The sequence below is a fragment of the Protopterus annectens genome, chromosome 11.part0 (genome assembly GCF_019279795.1).
Source record: "Protopterus annectens isolate FY-2018-M chromosome 11.part0, PAN1.0, whole genome shotgun sequence".
NCBI classification, from domain to species: Eukaryota; Metazoa; Chordata; order Ceratodontiformes; family Protopteridae; genus Protopterus; species Protopterus annectens.
In genome coordinates, this window is record NC_056745.1 from 1,147,580,767 (window position 1) to 1,147,596,998 (window position 16,232).

Consider the following 16,232-nt stretch of genomic DNA (forward strand, 5'->3'; position numbering starts at 1 on the left):
AAAAACTGACTCAAACTAAATGCTATAAAGTATTGCATTATCACATTTGATAGACACCCCCCGTCATTCCACATACACAGGACATTATTCCATACGACTCTTTTAATAAAACTCCAACAGCATTCAACATCTCCGTGGTCCTGTGGTCAGGCTGCTAAGGCTCACCTTCTCTGTATTCTACCCTGGGTACTGCCTCCCTGCCTATATACTCAAAAGGAAGATCAACTGTTTTAACCCAGAAGAACTCCCTGAATGTTTGCCTGCTAGCCCTGGCCTACTACTAAGCAACATACTGCAAGGACTCCCTATATCACACTGTGTATGAATTATTCTACCCTGGGTACTCCCTCCCTACCTATATATTCAAAAGGAAGATCAACTGTTTTAACCCTGAACAACTCCCTGAATGTTTGCCTGCTAGCCCTGGCCTACTACTAAGCAACTTACTGCAAGGACTCCCTATATCACACTGTGTATGAATTATTCTACCCTGGGTATTCCCTCCCTGCCTATATACTCAAAAGGAAGATCAACTGTTTTAACCCAGAAGAACTCCCTGAATGTTTGCCTGCTAGCCCTGGCCTACTACTAAGCAACATACTGCAAGGACTCCCTATATCACACTGTGTATGAATGTATGTAGCCAAAAGAAATTACCTCTGTACTCATTGTTTAGCTACTATTATTACCCATTTTTGTGCTTGTATGCCCTACTGAGAGTGCGTTCGTTAACTCAGCCTGCCACGGACCATTCACTACAGCCCCCCCTCCTATCACTATACCCTTTTAACCACTTAGTTCCACCTAAGGCCTTTATATTGCTTCTTACCTTTATCCTTTATTACCACTTTCTACTACCACTAGGTGGCAGCACGCTATCACTACATACCTAGAAAGAAACTAGTTCTTTAGTGGCTTCTGCACGCAATGCTGGCTATACTTTCAATTTCTTTTAACAAATATACATACTACCTACCTTTTTTTACTTCCACTCTCTCCTTGCTACATCTCAAACTCTCTCTTTCACACCTTGTTAACCTCATTTCTGTGTTCCCATATAGCATACAATACCTACCCACCTACCTTCTTTATTGATTCCTGTTGCTGATACTTTTTTCTCTGATCCTCTATCTTGGATTGTTCCAACCCGCTCTGTCAGCCCTGCGGGCTCACTCCGCTCCCCTACCCTACCCCCAAATTCCACCCACCCCCAGTGCATCTACACTTATACTCACCTAACCACTCCTACTTCCTCCATACCTGTTACACCCCTCCCCTTTCCCTACCACTCCTACTTCCTCTTTATCTATAATACCTCTCCCCTTTCATCACCATCTTCTACACCCCTATAATCCACCTCCTCACACCTCCCTTCATATTTAACAACACAATATATATTTCTAATCCCTTCTCCCAACACTACATATTCTACTTTAGCTAAGCCTCAACATGCTTACAAAACTTCTGTCATTCTCAATCCAACTATTACTACTTCTGAGCCTTACTTATATCCACTACCTTTCCCAGCCCAACACCACAAATCACACACCATTACTTCACACAACCAGCTCACTCCCTTCAACTCACTTACATTCATTTGTCTCAATCTCCTCTGGACTATATCCCATTAATACCCATCTATTTTTTCACTGCAAACTAACCTCTACTTATAAACTCTCTAACCCCACTTTAACCTTCAATATCTACTCAAACCTGAAAATATACAATATACAAACAAGGCAATCCAAACATCTCATCAGCATAATCCAACACCTAACAACCATACTTCTATCTGGAGATATACACCCTAACCCAGGCCCAAACACCCCTTCCCCTACATCTAAATCCATCCTATTTGCTTCTCTAAATGCCCAAAGCATAGTTAACAAAATCCCCAATCTCCATGCCTGGTTTCTCAACAACAAACCTGACATCTTAGCTATTTCTGAAGCCTGGTTAAAACCTCATATAAAAGATATTGAAATAGTGCCACCAAACTATTCTATCGTCAGAAAAGACAGGGCCCACAAGAAGGGTGGTGGGGTAGCTCTACTCTACTCATCCACCCTTTCCATTACTCCCTACAACAAACCCATTCCTCACTTCTCCAATGCAGAATTAGTACTAGCTCTATTTCAATTAAATAAGCACAAACAAATTTGCATAGCCTCACTTTACATCCTCCCTGGAGATAATACCTCCGTACTTGAGGATATCCTATCCTGGCTTTCTACCAATATCAGTAATGAAACTATTCTCATGGGAGACACAAATATCAATTTGTCTTCCATTAATTCTCCTACACCCCCCCTAAACATCAACCTATATAAGTACTCTCAGCTAATCAACCTCACTACCAGGCCCTCTAAAGACTTCTCCAGTGGCAGTACCCTAGACTGGATATTAGTCTCTCACCCCCACTACTACACTGATAGTGGAACTCTTCCTGACTCCCTCAGTGACCACCTTCCCATTTTCACTAGACGACTTCCATCTCCATTACATGTAACTCATAATTACATCAGCACTCGGAACCTTAAAAACTTCAACCCAATAACCTTCTCAGACTCCCTAAAATCAATAAATTGGAACCCCCTAAAAATGCTACCCCTGGACAATGCTGTTGCACACTTCAATACAACTTTCCTTAAACTACTGGAAAGTTTTGCCCCCATAAAAACCAAAAGAATACGAAACAACATTGCCCCCTTGCTAACAAAAAACACACTAACTGCCATGCGACTTAGAGACAAAACCTGGGCACAGTACCAAAGAAGCAAAACTCCAACCACCCTTAATGAATTCAAAGCACTCCACAATACCGTTAAAAAACTTATCACAGCAGATCGACAGAATTACTTCTCCTTACTCCAAAACAACCACAAAACCAATCCTCAAAAATTCTGGAAAGGCATCACTACCCTCCTAAAACCTGGCTCAGCAGAAAACCCAAGCCCAGACCCAAATGCACTACATATAGATCTGGCTACCCAATTCAACTCTTTTTTCATAGACTCTATTTCCAAACTAACCTCATCCTTCTCTAATAACACCTCACCCCCTACTTCTGCATCAGCCTCTTGTCATCCCCTTCATCTCCAATCTCTCAACTCCCACCATTCTCCCTAAAACCCATTCCTACTTCTACCATAAGAAAACTCTTGCAAAAGCTAAAACCATGCATCAATGCCCCCGATAACATTCCCTCATCCTTCCTCAGCATAGCTGCCGAAGCCATTGCCTTCTCCATCAGCATCCTAATCAATCATTCTACGTACCCAAATTCTGGAAAAGGGCATTCATCATTCCCCTGCACTAAGGAGGCAATAATAACAATATTACTAACTTTTGTCCCATTGCCATCATCTCTCCTATATCAAAACGTCTAGAGAAATGTATTCATCTCCAACTCCTTCCCGATCTCTTAGATAATAACTTACTAACTCCCACACAACACGGATTCAGACCCGGCCACAGCACCATGACTGCCCTCCTTTCCTTCCTGGAAACTGTAAATAAAGCCAGAGATTCTGGCTCTACTGTATCTATGCTCTTTCTTGACCTCTCTAAGGCCTTTGATACTATCTCTCACAACCTTCTCCTAACTAAACTATCTAACCTAAACCTATCCCATTCCTCTCTCAATTGGTTCACCAGCTATCTCTCCAACAGGCAACAAGCTGTCAAGTGGAAAAAAGCCATCTCCTCTTTCCTTAACACACTCACTGGTGTCCCTCAAGGTTCCATTTTAGGTCCTCTCCTTTTCAATATATTCATAAATGATTTCTTCCACTCAATTCCTCATGCTAAACTTATTCAATATGCAGATGATCCCACAATTATCTGTTCAGCCACATCCATCCCTGCTCTCTTAAAACTGACTCAAGACACCTTCTCTACCACAGAACAGTGGATGATGGACAATCATCTAGCACTCAATGCATCAAAAACCAAACTTATGGTATTTACCCCTTCAAAAACCAACACCATTGATAGAAAACTATTTTCCATCACTAGCCAGAATAACATACCTCTTGAACTGGTATCTGAAACCAAATTACTAGGAGTCCAGATTGACGACCAGCTTAAATTCAACAACCACCTACAACTAAACATAAATAAAAAACACCAAAAACTTGGCATGCTCTACCAACACAATCAATTCCTCACTACATCTACTAAGCTCACTCTTGCTACTACATTTCTCATCCCTTCCCTCCTTTATGGTGACCCTCTGCTAACAAACCTACAATCCTCTCTCAAAACTAAACTGTCCTCTTGTTATAATAAAATTGCCAAATTTGCAACTAGCCGCAAATCATCTACCCATCACTGTGTATCTCTCCACAAACTTAACTGGCTAGAGTTTCCCAACCATCTCTCCTATACTCAGCTTACTTTTGCTCATAAACTAATTTTTCATCCCTCCCTCTGTCCCTCTCTCAGCTCTACCTTTAAAATGCACCTGCCACAAAGACTCCTAAGATCTAATAACCAAAACCTAATAGAACTGTACAAACCCCGTCACTCTCCAGGACAAAACCTCCTGTCCTTTGCCCTGGCACGCCTATGGAACTCCCTTCCTCCCTCCATCCGTATCACCACCAACCTCCTTGCTTTCAAAAAATCACTGCACTCACATCTAACATCCTCATGGGAATGCTCCTGCTCCCACCCCTCCTAGCCTACTCTTTACTTCCTAGGGGCAGCTTTACCATATATTACCAGACACCAAATAATAAGCCAACTGTAATGACATCTTATAATTCTTTTATTCTACTATTTCACTCAAGAAACTATATATTTACTGCAGCAATGCTTTGTTTTTCTACAAAATGTAACCTTAACATTTTTATTATACCTGCTTAAATCTTAGTTTTTCTACTAAATGAAAAAAATATTCCTTTGTAAATGCTTGATCTTTATTCTGTCTTGAACCCACAAATTACCACAACTGTAAACTGCTGTAATCTTTTTTGTTACCAATGTTTTAAAGCTTTGTCTTTAACCTACAAATGATTGAAATAGTAAACTGCTGTAATCTTTTTGTAACCTTTGTTTTGGAGCTTTTCTCCCCAGGACTCCATTGAAAACGAGTTCTTATTGGCCCAATGGACTATCCTGGTAAACCAACTGCAAATAAATAAATAAATAAATAAATAAATAAATAAATAAATAAATAAATAATTTCATAACTAAAATGTAACCAAGGACCTAAAAACTTGGGTTGATAATTTCATTTCTTTTGACCATCATATGCTAATGATTATCAGGAGGTACTTCTATTTAGCACAACTAATTACCAAAGGAATATCATCAAGGTCAAAAAAGGTAATCACTCCCTTATACTCATCTTTGCTCAGACCATTTGCTGACTACAATGCACCCCTTTGGGATGTATCTCACTAAAAATATCAAACAATTAGAAAGACTTCAAAGTTTCTTAACACAAAGATTACATGGCTAAAGCCCTGAACTATCAAAAGAGGCTGGAAGCTCTGTCTCCTTATGACTTTGGATGGGAGCTCTCTATCTTGCTTACTGTGTTATTAGAGACCTGGTTGTACTGGACCTCCCTCCTGTATTTCCACCAATACTAAAACCAGGGAATTTCTCTGCAGTAACTTTAGTAATATTTGTATCGCTGTGTACAGGTGTAGAAACCATAACACTACAAGTACACAAAGGAGATATAAGGTAGCTCAGTCAAAACCAATAAAACCGATGGAGAATCTTCATCGGAATCCCCACGAATACAAAGACTTCAACATGTAAGTACTTCATAAGAATCAACAGTAAAAGGTAATATCTTTCAGAAGTTATACCATACAACAGTAAGTAGGCACAATATGAATACAGGCAGTGGCTATAGTGTAATAAAACATAGCATTTTTTATTCATGTACTATGGGTGAATACATAAACCAGGCTATGGAATTAGAAAAAGTTAATTAATACATACAAGAACACACAAGGCAAGTATAAAACATTCCACAATGGAATGTGAGAAGATTTAAACTGTTAATATTACTTTCAGCAGCACTTTAGAAAGCAGAGAAATAGACACATGAGATGGGGCAAAAAATGAGGTCCTTAACCTGCTTTAAGTGTTTATTTTTAGGTTTGTGTTACTGATCTTATGTCAACAGCCTCCAATGCAACCCTAACAGTTTTAGTGCTTAGTGCTGGTCTACGGAAAATGCCTTGATTACATTAAAAAAATCTAGCAATGTAGCCATATATTCTTGCAGTGTTACTACAAGTTTTTATTATTTAAACAACCTGAACATGCATTTTTAAGTCACTATCAAATTGTTTTAGAGACCTCAACAGAAATTCCTCAAGTGGCAACAGGTGTACCCACTCCGAGTGCACGAAGAGACAACACAGGTATGATTTTTCAAATCTGAATTTACGTTTTCCAGTTTATTTTATACTCTTCACTAGCATCTGTTATTCTACCTCTGTGGAGGCAACAGCACATATTACAGAAAAAAAATGCAGTCTATTTTGTTCTTTGTTAAATAACACAATTAGAAATACACAGAATGCTGTTTCTTTCCCAGTAGAATAAATGCATTTTAGTTTTGGTAAATCCACTGATCAATAATGCAATCTGGAAATGTAACTGACTTTTAACCTCTATATAATGCTAGAATAATACTGCGGTGGTGGTGCTGCGGTAGCGTTGTCGCCTCACAGTAAGATGCTGTCCGGTTCAATTCTCAGTTAGAGCGTCTTCTGCGTGGAGACATGCATGAATGGGCGTACCTTCGTTGAAGGTTGTGCGTCAGAGCTGGCAACTTGGCAAGTAAAAATCTACTGCCAATCATTAGCGGACCGGAGTTCCGCTGTGGCGACCCCTAACCGGGAAAAGCCGAAAGACACAACAGCAACATAATGCTAGCATAAAAAGTACATCCAACATATTGTTTTATGGTGTTGGTCCTGCTTCAGGAAACAGGTTATTTCAACCTTTTCTTATTTTAATACTTTAAGAACTGATGTACTGACAATTTTCTGATAAACTATTCTTAAATCAACACAGTAAATACTACTGTGATCGTATTAATGAGCAAAGGTTTTTTTTATGTAATGTACCGGCAGCATATCATGTGCAAACTGTGTCAAATTCTGACAAACTTCAAGGACATAGCTTGGTGTCTCAAAACAAATATTTCATATTTAGTTCACATTTGGATTTTTCCCCAGATTTTTGAAATTAGAGGACATGCATAGTCTGAAAGAATGATTACGAGGAAATACATTCATAAACTCAAAACTTCAAGGACATAGCTTGGTGTCTCAAAACAAATATTTCATCTTTAGTTCACATTTGGATTTTTCCCCAGATTTTTGAAATTAGAGGACATGCATAGTCTGAAAGAATGATTACGAGGAAATACATTCATAAACTCAGCTCATTCCAAGTATACATTACAAACACTGTAGCCAGCACTTCATAAAAGAAACATAATTTCCTGTTATGTTTTCTAATAGCCAGCCAGAAAGCATCTAGCACAATTAGAAAGAAAAAACACTGTGGTAACTTGTTATGTATGAATCTTTATGTAGGTTGCAGCCATTGACAGGAAAAAACTACAGTGAAAGGTTTTGACAGTAAACTTGGAATCTGATTTGAACTGGAAGTTTTAATTAAATCTCAAGTAATAAAACATAACATAATTAAATACCCAGCCCTTCCTGAAAGGGAAACAGTGAGTACATGAAGAAAAAGGTTTACACTTAATAAAGTGATCTAGAAAGCTGGGAGAAATGCAATAATTGAAGAAGCCTGAACATATTTTCCTTAGTAAGAATGCCATTAAGCACCATGATTCCTGCTTTGCTGTTACAGACGATTCCATTTTTGGAAGCTCTTGCATTATTCTGAGCAGTTTTGTGTGCACGTGGACTGAAATTTTACGCTATACCAATAAAATTAATAAGACAGTATGAATTACCAAAATAAACCAAACTTCAGACATATTTTATGCAGTGTGTCTTGGCTCTTGCAATTCTCAGCAAGAAAGACATAGATATTAGTTACTTGCTATAATTTAGGAGCATGGTACTGCAAAGAATGCCATCTCAAAATGTGACCTAAAAGGTTACAATCCACATTACAACTTTCAGTGTGCAGTTTCATTTATGAGTCATGACATAGCTCTTAGCCTACAATGTAGCTTCTAGTCTTTCCTCTATCTTGTCAGTGACTTGTGTTTTCTCTCCAAGCTCTGGCGCGGCATACTTGAATATTACGATTCCTCATATCTTAATATATATTCCTGTTGCCATACCTCTTCTGAAGTAATGTTTTCAACAAAAATGTCCCCAGAATGGATACACTACATTTATATATTGTGGCTGACATCAAGTGTAGTTAGTAATCTATTCAATGGATCTTGCATCATAGCAGCTCACTCACATCATCTCATAAATAACAGCTCAAGTACATGTTATACTGCATTTAGTGATACTCATCATTTTGTGAGCTAATATGAAAGCAATGAAAAGCAGTTTTTTTGCAGGGCAGCTCTCATGTACACCCCATGTGGGAATCTTTGCCCCCTACAATGCTTACTTTAGAAAAACAGCACTTAATAACATGTAAAGCAAAATCTATTTTGCTATTCCTGTAAGGTACACTGACCTACAATACCCATAACCTGCTATAAAGTGAATGTTTCCTATCTTACTCTACTCTCTTACTCTGCTCAGAACAGATTCTAGCAACCATGAATCAAGCTTCAATGATCTGAAAAAATGACTGTAAACTTCCTCCCCAAATAAATTCTTTTGAATTTTAGCAACTTGTGAATCAAGCTTTGGTGATCTGAACAAAAGACTGTAAGCCCTTTCCACCCCCACCCCACCCCCAAAAAATCTTGTATTCAATATTCTGACTTCTTTTGAATTCACTCAACTATTACTCATGCTTGGGCAATCTGAGAAAATGACTGTAAGCCCCAACAACATACAAGCATCTTAGATCCAATATTCTTTTGAATTTTACTTTTAAGAACTCATTTCAGATGGTCTCTTCTTTTATATGACTAGTACAGAGCAACTTTATTGGCATGCATTGCTATGACAGAATGTGGGACAAAAAACTGTCCTCAACAAAAGCACTGCACTAATTGCAGAGTAATATCCACTGTCAATAACCTACAGGCACTGGTCATGTCGCCTCTGACATTCCAGGAATGAAAAATTGACATTATGGGGCTTGGGCCAGCTAAACAGCATAATGCTAACAACTCAGTTATGAAACACAAATGCAGCATAATTATGCATTCCTTTCCTACTTTTGCCACCTTCTACTGTACACATTTGCAGAGCAATATTTAAATGCATGGAACAGCCATCTACGTGTTGTCTTTTTCTTTTCATGGACTGGACACAAATCCCATCACACAACGTTTAGTCCCTGTGACAAAGCAAAGAGCCCAGTCCCCTTCCTCATCCAACTACTGTCCTTTTCCTCTCCCACCCATACCAACTATGTGAACCTGATACTTCTAGATGCCCTCTTTCTTGGACTGTAGACATCTACCACTTCTGGACAATGGGCAAAAAGGCAATTTACTGGTATACATACTTAGAGTTAAAAAAGGACAATTCAGCAGAGACAACAATTTACAATGGAGAAATTTGTCTTTTGTCTTTTCAGCTCCTCTCCCTTTTAATGACAACACAAGTTTGGTTAAAGTTGCATAAAATGAACAGCAAACAGGGGTAGATTGATGCCAATCTCATTCCAAGCTAGAAATAACATAGAGCAATACGCTTCAGTCAATCTGCTTCTTTAATGCATTTTGTGACACGGCTAATACAAGCAAATCATCCTTATATCCAGTAACTGAAGATGCGTTTACCTTTATTTCTGAAAGACCAATACTAACATTTAATAAAGCTTTAAATATCTTATCAATATACATAAAAAACTGTGTTAACAAACAGCCTTGTCTCACATGTTTGATTATATCAATTTTTTATGTTAGATGACCATTCCTGATATCTTAACTTTAGCTCAGACTTAAGTATACAACACTGAAATAATACTGATTAATGTCTGGACAAAATACAGATGTATAAGTGAACTTACCATAACAGTAGATGATCAAATGTATTACTGTTGCAGTAGCCTAAGTTATGCATGTCATATCCTGCCAAGGATCACCCTTCTGGCTGGTATCTGTAACTTTAGGGCATCTTCCTCACACCAGTATACCCAAGGTGTCATGAGAGCATGCTGGAATAAAAGAGATGTATAGGTGCCAACAATTAGAGCTTTCTAGCCTCACAGAAAAAGGGAAGCAATAGCAGTAAATGATAAGTTGTGTGTTAGGAGAGAGGGGAAAGACAGGGATAAGGGGGTACCCCACCCTGGCAGTTAGGTTAGGAAGAACAGAAAACGAAAGGAAAGGAAAGTGGAAGGCAGGGGGTATTACTACTGCAACAGTGATCAATTCAAACATTCAGTTTACACAGCTGTACTATGTTCAGCATTAGATCACTGTTGCAGTAGCCTAAGTTATACTGGTTGATTGCCAAAGCTTAGATAGCAAGGCAGGAGGGGGAAGAAGGGTCAGAGTTCAAGAACCCCTGGGGAATAGTCCTAGCAAAATGTCTTCCTGATCTAAAATAAAGTTCAGTCTTGTAATGTTTAGTGAATATGTGTACAAATGACTAGGTTGCTACATCTAGACTATTCTAAAGTCCACCCCTTTCCAAAAAGCACTAGAGGTAGCAGAGGCTCAGGTGGAGTAAGCCTTGACCTTTGAAGACAGGGTCTTCCTAAGGTATGCATAACAAAACTGAACTGCATGGGATAACCATTTGGAAATAGTCTGCTTTGACATGGTTTGTCTCTTTTTCTTATCTTCATAGGAAATGAAATGTTGATACAAAGTTTTAAAGTCCTTTGTCCTGTCAATATGGTATTTGAGTTGTCTGTGAACATCCAAAGTATGCAGAATTCTTTCTCACTGATCATTTGGTTATGCAAAGAACACAGGGAGCTAAACAGAATGATTTAATGTTAATTCAGATATCATCTTTGGCATGAAGGAAGGAGTAATTCTTAAGGATACCCTATCCTTTTGAAATGCAAGATACAGCTGAATTACCATAAGAGCTTGCAAAGGAGATACTCTCCTAACAGAAGAATAATCAGTAACATTGATTTTCATATAAGGAATTTTAAATCAGTATGATGAGCTCACTTTTCTAACACAAAGTTAAGATCCCAGGAGAAGTCACCTGTTTTCTAACTGGATGAATGTGTGATACCCTTTTCAAAATCTATTTACCCTGATGTAAGAAAGAAAGGGGGAATCCAAGGGCAGACAGGAAGGAATGTCTGAACGATGAATCTTAATGGATAAGTAGAAAAGGACACATTTTAACAATTCCCACAGATACTAAAGGACCAAAGGAGCTTCTTCGGTAGAAGAAGATTGTTTTTTTATGACATCAACCAAAAAAATCTCTTCCATTTAGCCAAATAAGATTTTTAAATAGCAGGCGCCTAAGCCTCCTTTAAGACCTGCTGCACATCTTCTGAAAATAGGTGCCTGAGAGATTAGAATTCTGCCATTCAGGCTGTTACATAACAAATTTGCAAAATGGGGTGAATTAACAATATCTTGTCTTGTGTGATTAAGTCCATTCTGTGGGGAAACGTGTGGTAACTTCCCATGGCCATTTTCAAGAGGAGAGAATCACTGATGCATGGGTCAAAAGGAAGTTACCAGAATAATTTTAGAGTCCCTCTGGACCTTTAATAAAACTCTGGATATCACTGGAAAGAACATAAGGCATATAGGAATATTCCCATTCATGAGAAAGAGAAGGCATCTGTCCTCTTGACCTTTCTGCAGGGAGTCCTGAAGGAGAATTTCTGTAACCATTTGTTGTGAATAGAGGAGACATCTATCTGGAGTGCTCCCAAAAGGTGTATTATCTCCTGGAAGGCTTCTGTGTCTAACATTCATTCATTCATTGGGGCTGTCTCTCCTAATATTCCTGAGAGTGTCTGCCACAGTATTGTGCTGTTTGCCAGCTTCCAGGCTAACTTGGCTATTCTGCACAGAGGGCATGATCTGGTTTCTCCTTGTTTGTTTATGTATAGCATGACTGTGGTGTTGTCTTTGTTTACCAATAGAGGTCCATTAGTCCACAGATCATTAAAGCTTGCATTCACTAATCCCATCACCACTTTGATGTTTATGTGCTGCTTTCTGACAAGGTGATATGAACTCTGTATCTTGAATCCTTTGGATACAACGCTCAGGCAAAATCTGAGGCATCTGCAGTTACAGACAGAGTTGAGGATGATGAAGATATTGGAAGACCTAAATTTACAATAAGTTTGATCTATCTACCAGTGACTTTTTTTCCTGACAAACTTGAAAACAGGAATTTAAAAAGACAGTGTACTGCTGCGGGACCCAAACTGACTTGAAAAAACATTGAAATATTCTCATTTGCAATTTGACTTGAGGAAACCTTAAGAATCGTGGAACCCATGTGTCCTAGAATCCTGAGAAATTCTCTTGCTGTTATCAGAGGTTGTAAAGAAAACTAATTTCTTTGTAAAATATTACTTTTTTGAGGTAGGAATACTGTCAGTTGAAAAATAGGCATCTAGCAGGCATCTCAGAAAAAATTGTTTAAAGAGAAGGAATGAGATTTTTCTACACTGAGTTGAAAACGTTTATTATGAAGCAATTTTCTGACAAAGCGGAGAAATTCTTGACCATTCTAAAAAGAGTTTGAAAAAATAAGCCAATCCATGTATGAAAAGATGTGGATACTTTTTAACCTAAAAAAAAAGCAATCCTTGGGGTTAGACTTTGTGAACAAACAAAAGGTTACGGAACAGAACTGAACACTTGAACCAGAAACAGAAAATCTTAAAAAGTATCTGAAGTTTCTGTGAGTGGGTATATAGTGGTAAGCATCTTTTTGATCCAAAGTCACTGAGAAACTTAATGGAGGAATCGGGGGAAAGAGAGAGAGATTGCAGAGAAAAGTGTTTTGAACTGTGGAATCTGCCATGGAGATTTACCGAAAAACAGGTTCAAAACATTTCTCCAGGTTTTCTTCTTCTTGAGTACCAAGAATATCCTAGAGTAGAATCCTACTCATTTTCTGGTACAGGCTTAATTACTCTCTAAGAAAGTATTTGAGAAATTATGGGAGGAAACAGGTAGGTCTGGTTTTGAGGAAAGATCAGAATTCCTAGGATTGAGGGAAGAGATCTCATGTTCATCTGTACCCTTTCTGAAGGGTTCACAGTTTCCACAAATCTGTTGTAACCTGGTAACAAAAAGACAGATGCAGAAACAGATTCTTTGAAAGATTCTAAAGACTGCCAGGATGGAGAAAGAATGGGGAAGGAAGGGTAGCATAGTCAGTTATTTTTCCTTAGACTGAGACTGGACTTGAGAAAAGCATCCGTTTTTCTTGAAACTGCTTTGACACTGTTTCTTAAAGGATTGCTTTATTAAATTTTGCTGTGTTTGCTTAAATTGCTTTCTATAAAAAGGTCCTGGACCGGAGAAAAAAATTACTGCTGTATTGAGGTTTAGGGGACTGAAAATTTTCCATTACCCCTTTGAATCAGTTTTCCCCTCTCATCAAACCTCTTTAAAACATCTGCAGATAAAGTGCCAAAGAAAACCTCTTTATACAGAGGGGCATTAAGATTTTCAGATCTTACATTTTGATGTCAATTTTGACTTCATAACCATGCAAACCAATGCATGACTGGACCCAGTTGTTGCATCCCTAGATACTGCATCCATGGCATCATAAGAGCATCTCAAAGAGAGTTTGGTGACTTGAGTAAATGATTAAAGCAAGGAAACAAAGAAGGATTTATATCATATCAGTAAAGAAGACAAAAAAAAAATTTAGATATGTGAACCTGACAACTGACAGTTCTAAAGGCTAAGATTGAGGAGGTGTAAACCTTTTCCCCAAATTGGTAAAAGGCTCTGCCATCCTTGGCAGATGCTACTGTTTTTTCACAAAGAAATTACTGAAATATCATCTTTGGTGCTACAAAAAAGGGTACCTATGAGACTGGGAAAACCTACATAATGTATCTGATTTTATTGGAGCAGGAGGTTGGATATCAAGAGACATAAAAAAAAAACAAGTAATCTCCGTGGTATCCTCAAAGTCTCAAAACAACCCACTAAACAAGTATAGTGGGTCCAAAAACAAAACAGTGTAAGAAACTTCTCAGTGTGAAAGATTTTCAGTCCATATATCTCTAGTTATCACTGTATATTAATCAGATCAGTCAATAGTTGTAGAAGTAGTAAACTTAAACTCATCTTAAGTAAAAAAAAAATAATAATAATAAAAAAGATATAATTGTAGAGAATTACTAAGTATTCGAAAGTAATCCAAGCACGGCAGACAGTCTGTTTCCAGTCAAAAATCCTTTATTAAGTACACAGACAAGCGATCCAAGTAAAACAAAAATAGGCTATGTACCTAATGAATGGCGCACTGCTACAGTCATCCCACTCCATAAAGGGGGAGCAACTACAGATCCTAGGAACTATCGCCTCATTAGCTTGACGAGTCTGGTAGGCAAAGCTATGGAGCGCATCATCATGGAACTGTTTAACAAAGATATAGGTAATCTCCAAACTCTTGACCCCACATAGTTTGGCTTTGTCAAGGGGAGATCCTGCCTGCTGAACCTGGTTGAGTTTTTGGAGGCAGTCAACAAGGCTGTGGATGAGGGTAAGGTACTGCATACAGCCTACGTCCTGGCCAAGGCCTTTGATACCATTCCCCACTCAGGTATCATTGATAAACTCACCAAACTAGGCATCAATCCTTACATCACTAGGTGGGTTGCAAATTGGCTCACAGACAGGACCCACAGAGTGAAAGTTGCAGATTCCAAGACAGACTGTTGACCAGTCACAAGTGGAGAACACAGAGCTCGTTCCTGGACCCTCTCCTGTTTGGCATCTACTTCTCAGAAGTCCAGGCCAACACAGAAGGACTCTGGCTGACCAAGTTCACTGCTTGACTGCAAGCTAGGAGTCATTATCAACTCCCCAAGTGATGCAGACATCCTACAAACGGGCCTCTCTGAGACCAGTGACTGGTGTCGGAACCATGGCCTGAAGCATAATGCCAAAAAATGCATTGTCATCCCCTTTGGAAAAAAACTCAGTTCCCATGAATTACCACATTGATGGGAGCCCACTGAACACTGAAGGAGCCATAAAAGATCTGGGCACCCATGTTGACAGCCACCTCCCCTTTGACCACCACATTGCCACTGTGGTCAGAAAGTCTTTCTATGTGGCACATCTTATAACCAAAGGTTTCGCATCCAGGAAGAAAGAGATCATTATCCCTCTCTACTCATCCATCATTAGAGTAACCATCAAATATAACTTCCCGTTTGGCATGTACCTGACCAAATACCTACAACAGCTGGAGAGGCCACAAAAGTACCTCACAAAAAGGATCCCAGGCCTTAAACACAAGTCCTATACAGACAGACTCAAGAAACTTCAGCTGTTCTCAGTCTCTTAATGTCTACTTAGAGGTGATCTCTGCTTAACTTACAAAGCCATGTCAGACCCAGCCCTACTTGAAATGCTACACCTAAAGAAATCCCAGTCCCCCCTCACCACATGCTCCAGAGATCACAATCTCATTACCACAATTACCAGAACATGCTGGAAAGACAGATTCATTTTTCAAAGACTGACCATAATCTGGAATAAGCTTCCTATTCCTGTCAAGCAGAGTACCTTGCTGGCCCTCTTCAAGAGAAATCTTGACGAGGGGATGGGTAACAGAAAGTTCACCCCAGGGATCACTCCAGTTGCTCTACTGGATAGGGGCACAGTGAACTAACATTGGGTGGCATGATGCCTGGGCAATTTTTTTGGGCTAGGCTTGTAAAGGCTCCAGGGCAATTAGCCTAGTACACACCTATGAACAGTGCTCAGTGCTCAGGCTTTGCTTTAAAAACATGTTTTTTATTTTTTTTTTACTTTTAAACTGTAGCAAAATGCTTGTTACAATGTAACATGCAGTTACTACAGACAGTTTAAACCACATACGGATCACTAAAGTGATCTGATTTTGCTAACAAAAAAAGATAAAGAAAAAAATATTTTTTAACATTTAAACTGTAGCAAACTGTTTGCTATGATGTTGCAAGACAATTGCTACAGTTTA

The 16,232-nt window shown here is 38.8% G+C and overlaps 2 protein-coding genes across 7 annotated transcripts in view; one reads left to right on the plus strand and one right to left on the minus strand.

Annotated features, from left to right (window-relative positions):
* The window catches only part of CCDC146 (coiled-coil domain containing 146), a 4,019,163-nt gene that overhangs the window by 2,905,345 nt on the left and 1,097,586 nt on the right, over positions 1–16,232 (minus strand). The window lies entirely within an intron of this gene.
* LOC122815746 (fibrinogen beta chain-like) overlaps positions 1–16,232 on the plus strand; it is a 674,021-nt gene that overhangs the window by 583,876 nt on the left and 73,913 nt on the right. For all 6 annotated transcript variants that reach the window (XM_044088499.1, XM_044088501.1, XM_044088503.1 and 3 more), the window contains one exon: positions 6,321–6,389. In XM_044088499.1, coding sequence (XP_043944434.1) covers positions 6,321–6,389 — 69 coding nt within the window. The remainder of the gene's footprint in view (positions 1–6,320; positions 6,390–16,232) is intronic.